The sequence below is a fragment of the Colobus angolensis genome, unplaced genomic scaffold (genome assembly GCF_000951035.1).
Source record: "Colobus angolensis palliatus isolate OR3802 unplaced genomic scaffold, Cang.pa_1.0 Scaffold141, whole genome shotgun sequence".
In the NCBI taxonomy this organism is placed as follows: domain Eukaryota; kingdom Metazoa; phylum Chordata; class Mammalia; order Primates; family Cercopithecidae; genus Colobus; species Colobus angolensis.
This window is the reverse complement of record NW_012114500.1, coordinates 1,632,968-1,645,679: the sequence shown is the minus strand read 5'-3', so window position 1 is coordinate 1,645,679 and position 12,712 is coordinate 1,632,968. Positions and strand designations below refer to the sequence as shown.

Sequence of the window (12,712 nt, the reverse complement as noted above, 5' to 3'; positions counted from 1 at the left end):
CAGGCTGGTCTCGAACTGCTGACCTCGTGATCCGCTCACCTCGGCCTCCCAAAGTGCTGGGATTACAGGCGTGAGCCACCGCGCCCAGCCCTGAATTTCTTATGATTCTGCAACTCCTACTATTATAGTATAAATAGTATATATAGTATAAATGGGTTCCCATTACAGTATAAATATGTAGCTGGAAAAAGTGTTGATATACAATTTTCACTCAATTGAGGCAAAGGATTTTACAGATTGAATAATCTAGGTAATTATTTGGTATCCTAATTCACTTTGCACGTGTGAATGGGAATATGAAAATCTGTGTTTTTCTGAAAGCTGCCTTGACCAGCATCTAGACAAGGAAGAGAAACCAAGAACTATTTCTGCAGGTGGCCACATGAAGCTAGCTGAAGCAGAACAGCATGTGAGAACTAACCACTATTTCTGGTACCTCAGAAGATCTGCAGAGGCTTGGTGAGAGAAGACTCTTCAGGCAGATGACAGTTAATGTCTTTACAAGTGATTTAGCACAAGTCTTCTCTTATTATAGAACATAACTTTACTGGTGACCTGAATTTGTTTTTCTCCGAAGTGTCTAGACAGAGCAAGAGAAACTCTGAAATTAGAAATAAATATACTCTCCTTTGTACAAAACATTGAAACTACTCACCCTCCCACCAGCAGACGTTGTGCTTTGAGGGGTAGATCTGGTAATGACGAGCAGGTATCTGAGCTGTTGGCATTCTCAACAGACTTCCTCATAGAAATGGCACACAAATGTGAGCAGGTCAGCTTGGATTCAGTAGAGCTGGTGTATAAGATGAGTGCAGAGTTCTTGGACTGCTCAGGGAGTTATCCCCAGCACCCTGGCCTCAAGCAATCACTGAACATACAGCACACAAAAGACCTACCTAGGCTCCTCTCTCAAGTCCTCCAGATGACTTGCAATGGCTCATCAGTAAATAAGTCTGCTCATCCTCTTGAATTGTGAATTTTTCTCTCCTTTCTTTTTCATCCAAGTTGAATAAGGACACCACCTATGACATATTCAAATGTACACTTCATGTGCACATTATAAACCAAGCAGCTCCACCTAGCACAGTTCACAGTAGGGATCTAGGAAGAAAAACACAAACTAAGGAGAGAGAGAAACTAAAGACAGTGTTGACTGCTTTTATTTTACAGAATTGCTTCTTGATCCCATGGGGCCTAGATGCTGAAAAACAGAATACAAATACTGATATTTACAACCATACCCAATAACATAAGGAACTTCTCTCCATTCCAGTTCTGAGTTTATTCTTCATTATTTAATTTTAAGTAATTTAGAGATATAAATTAAATAAAAGCCAATGATGAAAAGCTGCCAATATTAATTGTATTTGTTAAATGAAATTATTTTACACTGCTAAAGAATTCAATATATTAGAGGAAGTGTACAACAATGAACAAACTCATGGGGAAAAAAAAAGAACTGTTTCTTGACTGGGTGTCATGGTGCACGTCTATAATCCCAGCACTTTGGGAGGCTGAGGCAGGTGGGTCGCTTCAGTCCTGGAGTTTGAGACCAGTCTGGCCAACATGGTGAAACCCCATCTCTACTAAAAACAGAAAAATTAGCCTGGTGTAGTGGCACACACCTGTAATCTCAGCTACTCAGAGGCTGAGGCAGGAAAATCGTTTGAACCTCAGAGGCAGAAGTTGTAGTGACCCGAAATCGCATCACTACACTACAGCCTGGGCAACAGAGTGAGACTCCGTGTCAAAAAAGGAAAAAAAAGAAAGAATTTTCTCTTGCCATATCAGGGTCCCTGGACCCCAAAAGGAGGGAGCCACAGGAGTGCCAGAGCTGGAGGAATGAATCCTGCAAGCTCTAGGAAGGCAGGACCTCTGTTTATATTTGCCCCTAGATCCACAGCACACAGCACAGGGCAAGCATTCTTGTTGAGTGGATGAGTGGGTGAGTGTGCCGACCTATCTACAGGAATGGGAGTAGGAAGCATGACCCACACCAGTAACTTCTTCCAAGGTTTTTCTTTCTGCCCTGGTATCAACAAAGCAGCAGAAAAGTGGAGTAATAATAGTAGTAGAGCTCCAGGGAAATGGATGAACAATGTCCTTCCTCTCCCTGCTCCTTGTTAGCTCAAGTAACCGTGCCCCTTCTTTTCTGTTTCTATTTCTGCTTTGTATCTAATCAGCCTGTCCAAGGAGCAGTGCAACACCTGAGGTATTTCTTCTCTGTCCAGTTACTCCCAGAGCTGGCTGAAAGAAAGAACTCTCAGAGAGGGGAGGGCAGGTAACAATGTGTCTGGCTGCAAGCTTATAAAACTCACAGGATGGGTACACATGCACATAGAGATGGAAACAGGCTGGTCATGATGGCTCAAGCCTGTAATTCTAGCACTTTGGGTAGCCAAAGTGGAAGGATTGCTTGAGGTAAGGATTTGAGAACAGCCTAGGCAATAAAGCGAGACCCTATCTCTACAAAAATAAACAATTAGCCAGGTGTGGTGGCACGCACCTGTAGTCTCAGCTACTCTGGAAGCTGAGGTGGGAAGATTGCTTGAGCCCAGAAGTTCCAGGTTGCAGTGAGCTATGGTCACACCACTCCCCTCCAGCATGGGCAACAGAGTGAGACCCTCCAAAATAAATAAATAAGGGAGCAATAGACACCGGTGTCTACTAGAAGAGAGAGAGAGGGAGGGGGACAATGGCTAATAAACTACTTGTTGGGTACTATGCCCACTACCACAGTGATGGGATCATTCGTACCCAAAACTTGAACATCACAGTAATATGCCAGTGTAACAAACCTGCACATGTACCCCCTGAATCTAATATAACAGCTGAAATTATTAAAAAATAAAACTCACAGGAACATAAGTTTGTCTTCCACATCCTTTGTGTCTCTGCCTATTTCTTCTAACAATGCAGTGCTTACACCCAGGGCGAGTGTTATTATCTGACTGAATGCCTTTTATAGGGTTGGTCAGGTGGCCATGATAAGAAATTGGCACACTCCAATTTGTGTGTCTCCAATACTAACATGTGTACATATCCTTGCAATGTATACAAGGTCCATTCTTCATAAGGCTATTAATAACCCATCATATATTCCTAGAACTGAAATCCAAATGTCAATAAACTTTTATTGTGACAGTTTCATTATATCTCTAGACTCTTTCAAGACACAGAAATTCTTCAGGGATTACAAATACCAATACTAAGCCAAATTCTCATTCTATGGAAGCAAAGGCTATCATCACGTCACAATTATTTAGCGTTCTAAAGTTTTATTTCTGGGTCATGGGATAATACTTAAAAAGCATATTACCCTTTTATGAAACAGTTTGGAACCTTTTCCACATTCTTTTTTTTTTGAGACAGGATCTCACTCTGTCACCCAGGCTGGCGTTGGAATGCAGTGGCCGGATCTCGGCTCACTGCAGCCTCCACTTCCTGGACTCAAGTGATTCTCCAGACTCAGCCATCCAAATAGCTGGGACTACAGGTGTGAGCCATCATGCTCAGCTAATTTTTTTTTTTTTTTTTTTTTTTTAGAAACGGATGTTGCCATGTTGTCCAGGCTGTTCTTGAACTCCTGAGCTCAAAGCTATCCTCCTGCTTTGGCCTCCCAAAGTGCTGGAATTACAGATGTGAGCCACTGTGCCCAGCTGCCACTTCCTACTGAACTTCATGGAACCTTCCCCTAATTTCACAGAGAAAGTCTCATATAGTCCTGAGCTCAAAGCTATCCTCCTGCTTTGGCCTCCCAAAGTGCTGGAATTACAGGTGTGAGCCACTGTGCCCAGCTGCCACTTCCTACTGAACTTCATGGAACCTTCCCCTAATTTCACAGAGAAAGTCTCATATAGTCCTTATACGCAGAAGTGAAAGTCTAGCATATTGATATTTTTAAATTTCACTGGTCTTAAGAATATGATTACATAAGTTTAGACAAATATACACATCTGAGTGAACAATGTCCTAAAAATTAAGATATAGAGCATTGCTAACAACCTAGAAATTTCCCTCATGTTCCTTTCCAGTTTATCCTCTTACCCCAGGCAACCACTGTTCAGATTTATACCTCCATACATTAGTTTTGCCTATTCTGGAACTTTTACATAAATGAAATCGTAATGTATGTTCTCTTTTGTGGTTGCATAAGAGGTTTAAGATTCATGAAAATGGTTGCAAGATTAGTAGTAGGTCCTTTTTCATTGCTGAATAACGTTGCACTGTATTAATTTACCATGGTGTATTTATCCATTACTAATATGGAAGCTTCTAGTTGGATATATGAAGATACTTCATATATCAAGTTTGGATATACAGAAAATGTAGCAATTCTTGTTCACTCAAGTCCGCAGTCCACACTTGGCTCTTGCTAATGACTATAACCAGAGCAAAGTCTAATTTTTTAATCCTTTAGTCCTCAAAGGGGTAAAAAAGAGACCATGGGAAAACCAGAAATTACCTGAGTCTGAATCCAAGAAGAAAGTGTAGGGAACAAGAGATCAGATGTATTAGGAGAGATGTCTTCAACATGAACTCAAACTACTCTGGATCCTGGTTCTTGTCAAAGATTGTAAAAGACTGAAATAAATGCAGGTCTAACCCCTCACTATGCTCTTCCTCCTATCTCTCCTAGCTTTTTAAACCACTGGTTTAAAATCCTTTTTCTTCATACATAATCCATATAAGGCCTTTATTTATTCAAGTAAACCTTGCTTGCTTGAATGTTCTGAAACACAACTCTAGTTCCAACTAGTATTGCAGTGAAGGCAATGGTGTATGTTAAAAAGTATTTTGAGTCCCTTTTCTTGGACCATGTGAAGTATACATCAAAGGAGCAGGAAGGAAGGAAGGCTGGAGAAAATGTTGTAGCTTATTATGATTTCTCATCATCGTACATTTACTGTGTCCCTAGGGAAATAATACTCTGATAATCTTTACAAAAGTTTCTTTTAGTTATTTGTGATTCCTCCCTCAAGGTATTTATAACCTATTTAGAGAAAACACAGACAAATCTGTGGGAGGATCACTTGAGCCCAGGAATTAGAGACCAGCCTGGGCAACATATTGCGATCCTGTCTCTACAAAACATTAAAAAAAAAAAAAATCAGCCAGGCAGGGTGGCACGTGCCTGTGGTCCCAGCTACATGGGAGGCTTGAGGCAGGAGGATCACTTGAGCCCAAGAATTAGAGGCTGCAGTGAGTTATGACTGTGCCACTGCATACCAGCCTGGGCAAGAAGGCAAGACCTCATTTCTAAAAAATAAATAAAACATTTTTAAAACAATTAAATGTTTCTCCTTCTAAGGAGATGTAAAAGCAAGAATAATAATTTGTCTTATATAACATTTTGATTTGAATATTCTGTAAAATTGTAATCACATTTAATATTGTTGGGGATAAAGTATTACATGATGTTACTTCATAACTTTCCTGACTATTTTGAGTCAATTGAACTTTTTACAAGAATATGTCAAGTATTGTCCAGGCTATCTCTTTTACTCCTCTTGAAAAACACTACAATATTAAAATCAAAGCCTTATATGTGTATTTTTTAGTATAAACATATAATTACTAAGATTTTTTTCTCATTCTCACTTCTGAGAATACACTGAATTAAAACCAGATATTCATGTTGGGAGACAACCAAGAATTCCTTCATCTTAAGTCTTTGCTTCTTGGTCAGATCTGGGGCTCTACTACACATGTGCCCAGCAAAACCACAGTCCATGACTACCCAGCTTTCTTGGAATGAAATGCACAGTCTAGAGTTTCCAGGAAGAAAGTACATCTAATCACTGGATAATGTGTTCACAGGGGGAAAAGTGTCATCAAAGAGCTCCCCATCTCCCAAAGCCAGCCACCCTATCCCATCTTTCCCCATATCATGAATCACCCCTGTGCTTCTGAAGATAAGTCCAAAAATATGAACATTTTATCTTCCACAGAAACACAAAATGGACATACTTTTCCATTATGCTTGACTGTAACGAAAGTCTAGGAAGTGAATGTAACATGAAATCATTCCTTCCGCCTTAGCAGACAGATGGAGAGAGACATTCCAGTTTGTTTCCAGCCTTTTGTCTTTGGAGCATTTTTGGCATTTCCTTCAGGAAACTGGAGGTTGTGACCTAAGGTTTCCTTAGCGAACACATTTCTGTTTCCCACAGTTAACCTTACCCAGAAATGACATCTACTCTATTAGGTGAGGTTTATCTTCATGTCCCAACTGTGTCCTGTGCATATTCAATGACACTTGAAAGCACAAATTCTGAAAGTAGCAATAGGATTACAGAGCCAAACATGCCAAAATACTTTAATCCCCCCAAGATGACAAAAATCAAAAACAAGAATTAACTATTACAATAAGTCTGTGATGCTTGCAAAGTGCCTTCCTTTCATTTTGTGTTTGGAAAAATTAATGACCGAGAATGTTAATGCTTTCAGATACTGTGAATTGAAGGTTTTCAGATAAAAGTGTTACGCTACTCAGCCCACATTTTACAGTTAGCTACTTCACTGGTACTGTATACTTCTATGTGGTTCAGAAGATAGGCTGGGGAAGCCAAGACAGTGTCCTGAAAAAAAAATAAAAACACATGATTTAATACCCATATCCATATCCCCACTTCCACAACATGTTGGTGAAAGGCCAAGAATGCATGCTTATTTTGATGGGTTTGAATGATGATTGAGTCTCATCATTTAAATTAGATTTACAACCACATTTTTGTGTATAACTTCTTTAAAAACCCATGTTTGATGACAGAATTATTGTATTTAATTTATTTGGTTTAAATGCAATTTAAAACTCAAACAATTCTACTTACTAGCCAATGTGGTATTCAGAAGGTTGGTGGTTTTTATGTCATTCTTTACTACTCTTCAGTGTTAACTTATTGAAGTTTCTCTTCCTGAAAAAGATAGAGTGGTTTCTAAACAAACCACATTTTTTTTCACACCCTAGTTAAAGTAGAAATCCTTTAAAGAATAACAAATTTGTCCTTAACTTTGATTCCAAAGATCTACACAATCCAATAGAACAATTCAGTAATTACTTTTAAGAATGCTCTTCACAAAAGGATCTTTAAAAAAATCAGTTTATTAATGTTTAAAAGTTGATAAAGCTATGTGCAAAATGATCCACAAAAGTCAGAAACCTATTAAATACTATTTTTAAAAAAAAAAAAACAAGACATCTCTTGGTTTAATTGCACTGAAAACCATACTAAAGAGACAGTAATATATTTTTATCCTTTGTAATATTTATACATATCTTCAATTACTATCTAATGAACAGCTGGACTGAAAAGTTTCTGGTGTTCCCTACCAGTTAAAGTAATGCTTTTAAGGGCACAATAGGGTGGTATTTTCTTAAGAAATACACATTCAATGGTGTTAACACAGGTTAGAAAAATCCAATATAATGAACTCTGCTGAAACAAATACATTCAAAAATCATGAAAAGTACTTTTAACACAACAAAATACAACCATGCTGTTGCTTGAAATGAATCACACAACATTCTGAAATAAACATCAACAAAAGTGCCAAAGACAGATGTCACGTTTGTTAGACTCATTTGCTAAGAAATCTCCCTTGGTTTGCAAAAGTTAATCCATTCAGTTTTCACTTTGTTTTGCTTGTCTGTTTCTCCTAGGACACTAAGGATCCTGGCTAGCATCATTTAGATAAAGTGGGCTTCTTTATGCAGATTTCAGCTTCAATGGATATGAAATGGTAACACATTTCATTGAAAAGGTGTGTTTTAAAGAAATCAAAGTGACTTCAACCAAATTCCAAAAAACGGATCCCGCTTACATGGAAACTTTGGCCTCAGCGAAGGACATTGTTTTACACCTCCAAACCATCTTCATCTTCCCACAGCCTACGTACTCAACATAGCCTATTTGCTATAGATGATCGATCACTCCACAACCCCAGCTCTGGTAACTCTCAGGTAGTTAAAGTATAAAGTAAAAGAACTTTGAGGAGCGGTATGAAGGGAAGGGAGGGTGGGGTGTGGGATGTACAGGGCATCCCTAAAGAAGCAGAAGTGCACACACTCACTTGGGTTTGAAACTAAAGTGAAAGAAAACATCTCCTCAAAGCTCCAGACAAAGAGACGCTTTCACATGGGGACATTAGTCTTTGAGGAGGGGCCAAATGAACCCTTTAGGAGCTTGACAATGCTAGACCTTTGGCTCAGTGCAAAATCAAAGCTCCAGGGGGGGAGGAAATATATTCCAGGCCGGGACCTGATCTCCACCCTTCCCAGTGCATTGTTCACAGGAACTAACTCTACCCACCAACACCCGACACCACCAGGCTGTTCATATTCTCCCCCTTCCTCCCTCTGGCTTGCAGCAGCTCCTCCCTGGCAGCAGTCGAAGCCCAGAGATTGTTTTCCAAACACTGGGGTGGCCAGCGACCAAGTAAAGAGCTCTTCCGGTGGGTGGACAGCTTCCAGTTCTAGGAAGAAGAGTTGACGTTTCCAGAAGACATAATGGTCTCCGGGTTGTCCCCATCGTCCTTCTGGGGGTGGGAGGAATTGTCCGATTTGCTGCGGCTGAATTCCATGCCGGCGATGATGGGTCGTTTGAATTTGCCAGCAGAGTCTCCGCTCGGGCACTTGCAGCAGGACATGATCCGGATGAAGGCCCGGCGCATCTCCTTGTTGGTGAGAGTGTAAATGATGGGGTTGGTGCCGGAGTTGAGCACAGCTAACACCAGGAAGTACTCCGCTCTGAAGAGGATGTCGCAAGTCTTCACCTTGCAGCCCACATCCAGCAGGAGCAGGATGAAGAGCGGTGCCCAGCAGGCGATGAAGACGCTCAGGACGATAATTACGGTCTTGAGCAGTGCCAGCGACTTCTCAGAGCTACGGCTGGCCTTGGAAATGTTCTTGCGGAACGTCAGGCGGCGGCTCCGAGTCCTGACCAAGGAGTAGATCCTGCAATACAGAATGACGATGGAGAGCAGGAGCAGAGTGAAGACCGTGGTGCAGAAGAGGATATAGTGCTTGTGGTAGAGCGGCAGCACAGTGGAGCAGCTGGGCAGCGCGCTGATGCAGTTCCAGCCCATGATGGGCAGGCCACCCAGGATGAGGGAGATGACCCAGCAGGCGCTGATCAGCAGGAAGAGGCGGAAGTTATTGCTCCCGTTATGGAGTTTCATTTTCAGCATCGTGATATAGCGCTCAATGGCGATGGCGAGGAGGCTGAACACGGAGGCTGACAGGGCCACAAACATACTCCCTTCCCGCAGAAACCACTGGGCGGGAGTGAGCTTGTAGGTGGTGGCCCCAGACAAGAGCAGGTTAGCTGTGTAGGCCACTCCTGCCAACAGGTCTGAGAGGGCCAGATTGCCAATAAAATAGTACATGGGTCGGTGGAATTTCTTGGTTTTCCAAATGGTCAGCAAGACAAAGATGTTCTCGAGGATGATAAAGCAGCAGATAAGAATGAACACCACCGAGGTCAGTTTAATGCTGTTCTCCCTGTCCGCGCTGGTATTCAGCTTTCCCGTGTAGTTGTAATGCCGGACGATGATATCATAGTTGACGTAGTCAGAGACCGAGCTGCGGAGAGCCTTGACCAGCGGGACGCTGGTGGACCCCATGGTGCCAACCCTGTGTCCCCAGGAAGTCGGGGTGGCGCTACTCCAGACGAACGCTAGAGGGCAGGGCGAGAGAGCCTTCACTCGCTGCAGGGGTGGTTCGATGAGTGATCCAGGCTTTTTGTGTAGCTTTTCCTTGGCTGGAGAGGGCCTCGGAAACCGCAGCCTTAAACAAGTCAGAGGAGAGAGTCAGGGAAAGAGCCACAGCATACTGGCATAATTCATTCTAGCTAAGGCACTGCTCCAATTGTGTTACTGTTGATTTGTTTTAAAGAAACTTGGGGAGAGCTCAGGGAGAGAGATTTTTTTAAAAAAAATTCACTGCTCCTACCCCTGTAGGTTCCACAGTTGGGAATTCAGCTTTTTTCCAAACTCCATAAATCACAAGTGCCCAAGAACAATCCGATCGGGTTGGGCTCCTGAGTAGCCCAGAGAAGCCAATTTTCAGCACCCAGAGAGATTAAAAAAAAAAAAAAAAAATTCTTTTTTCTTCCTTTTTTTTTTTCCAAAAAAGGAAGAGGGGGAAGAAAAAGAGAGGGAGAAACTCTATGGTCACATTCACTCAAAGGGAAGTGGGAATTATGCTGTTGGCTGTGGGTTGACCAAAAAACAAAAACAAAAACAAACAAACAAAAAAGAAGATGGAAAACAAGGAGTGGGGGGAATGGGAAACCTAGAGGGCACACCCCATTTTAACTCCACTCCTGCCCTCTCGCCACCCCCCACCCTCCCACCTCCATATTTCCAGCCATGAAATTGTCTGAAGCAGTCACCAGCTCAGCTGCACGCTCAACACCACCAGCCCACGTCTCTCCTCGGAAAAGACTCGACTGCCAGTCTGAGGGTAGAGACACACACCTCTGTTCCCCATGCCCACCCCCAGGCCCCCAGTTCAAAAAGATGAGCACCACCTCCTAATTGCCATGCAAGAAATCAGATTTGCAGGAAAATCACTTGAAAGCGTAAGTCATTTGGGGGCTCTATTAATAACTCTCTAGGAGCAGGTGTGCCTAGGGTCGGAGGGCGCAGTGAGGTGTGCGCAGCCAGGCCCGCCCCGCCTTGCAGTAAACAGGAAAGCTTAGCGCCTCCGTGAAGCGACTGCCTTTTCTTTCTTCTTCTTCTTCTCCCCGCCTCCCCCGCCCAACCGCCCCCAAGCCAGGGCAAGTAAATTTAAAGGTATTCAGTTAAAACCATTCATAACAGATTGCAGCAAATCCCAGAAGTTTCGTACACTAGTTGATCGCATAAATATTTTTTGCTTTGTTTAGTTTAGCCAAAACATACACAAAAGAGAGAAATCAAACTACTCATGACAGCAATAATACATGCTACCACATTTTTAATTTCGAGTGCAAAACTACTCTTCAGAAACTCACATTAAACTGCTCCCTGGTGCATTGCTAAATTTGCGTGGGCAGTTTTATTTACTGCCGTCCCCCAACACCTTGACTCCTCTCCTAGGACTAGAAAGTTACAAAGAAACTAACTTTCTAAGACCGCACTGGTCAGCAGAAGTCTACTTCTAAGTTGCTTAAATATTTCAAGGTAATGCAGCAGTGCAATAAAATGAGGTAATAGAGATGAGAGCAATCCCAGCAACTCCGCGAACAGGAGAGGCTGCTCAAGCCAAGAAGCTCCACATTTCCCCCAACTAATTGTATACCCTGCTCCTGGACAGTACTAGTTTAAGCCATTACCCACGCCCCACACCACCCACCATATTCTTTGTCTATAGGATTTCCATAATTTAGCACCTTCCCTACTACTCCTGCGACCAACCGCAGCTTTCACTGCCCCTACCCCCGTAGGTTCACAGCTGGGAATTAACCTTTTTTTCCAAACTCCGTGAATCACAAGTGCCCACGAAAAATCCGATCGAGTTGGGCTCCTTAGTAGCCCACCGATGCAAATTTTCAGCGCCCAGAGATGCATGTTTTCAAAGTTTTTGTTTGCCTCGTTTGGCTTAAAAATTCTTTTCTGACACCTAAGCCCTATCGCAGCCGGGCTCCCCGCGCCCGAGTCCCCCGCCACTCGCCGCCCCCTACCTCTCTCAAGCAGGGCGAAGTTGCGTTCGGAGAGCCCCGGATCTGTACGGCTCGCTCCGCATCTTGCTGCTGCCCCCGACTGACTGCGTAGTGCTCTCGCAAACTTACTCGAGTCGGGGTCCCCTCCCTCTGCAGCGGAGCACTCCAATGGCCAGTCCAGCTCGGCGCGGCCAGTTCCTTGCCTGCTAAGCGAAGTCACCCAGCGCCGCGCCAAGGCTGGGTGGTTTCTTCAGGAAGACGCTGGGAGGGGTTAATGCCTTAACCCCCCACGCCCTCTGCCAGCTGGGGGCCCCCGGATCTGAACTGCTGAGAAGCACTGTCCAGGAAAGATCTGGGGCAGAAGCAAAAAAAAAAAAAAAAAAAAGAACTCCTCCTCCCCAAACAACAAATGAAAGAAAAAAAGAGAGAGAGAGAGAGAAAGAGAGAGAAGGGGCGGAGCCCTGTAACCCCTGGATTCTAATGTATAAATCACTGCCCTCGCCCAGATACACTCTGATCCCTGGCGGTGGAGAGGATTCTCCCGAGCACCTGAAAAAAAACGGAGGTGGAGAGACTTGGGAAACTTTTCTCTCGAAAAGTCTGAGGGGGCAGAGGACGGCCCGGAGTCTCGTAGCGCACCGCCCTGGTCCCACAACCCCCGCAGCCCTAGGAGGATCGGTGTGCTGAGCTTGTGGCCGGGAGCTCCCCGAACCACTTTCGCGCCGGCAGCAGAAAACCAGAGCCGCGGCCCGGCGAGTTTCGGCGGCACTCTGAGGACGAGAGGCTGGGAAGGGGCTGCGAGAAGTACAGAGGAGATAAGCAGCCCGGGAGGGAGAATGGACCGGGAGGTTCCTGTTCTCCCCACGCCACCCCAGATCCTGGTGCTCCTCGAAACTGCGGTCTGAGAGGCAGTGGATTTCCCGGAGTGCACAGAGAAATGAACCAGCGCCAGTTTTGGTGTTGGGCGAGGGGTTTCCCTCAGCTGAGCGCAAAGCCAGACTGTGTGTCCCAGATTCTGGCCAATGGAGAGGTCGTTGAGGAGGTGGGCTGCTGCTGAGTCCTGAGAG

General features: G+C 43.8%; 1 protein-coding gene across 2 annotated transcripts; it reads right to left on the bottom strand.

Moving 5' to 3' along the window:
• Nucleotides 1–7,087: 7,087 nt before the first annotated feature.
• On the bottom strand, nucleotides 7,088–12,017 carry S1PR1 (sphingosine-1-phosphate receptor 1). Of its 2 annotated transcripts, none has more exons than XM_011935204.1 (2): nucleotides 11,667–12,017; nucleotides 7,088–9,787 (listed from the first exon to the last, which is right to left on the bottom strand). In XM_011935204.1, exon 2 carries the CDS (start codon nucleotides 9,622–9,624, stop codon nucleotides 8,476–8,478), a length of 1,149 nt encoding a protein of 382 aa, XP_011790594.1. In that variant the 5' UTR covers nucleotides 9,625–9,787; nucleotides 11,667–12,017; the 3' UTR covers nucleotides 7,088–8,475. The 2 variants fall into 2 exon arrangements, with proteins under 2 accessions (XP_011790594.1, XP_011790593.1); XM_011935203.1 differs by lacking the exon at nucleotides 11,667–12,017 and adding an exon at nucleotides 10,533–10,691.
• Nucleotides 12,018–12,712: the final 695 nt, after the last annotated feature.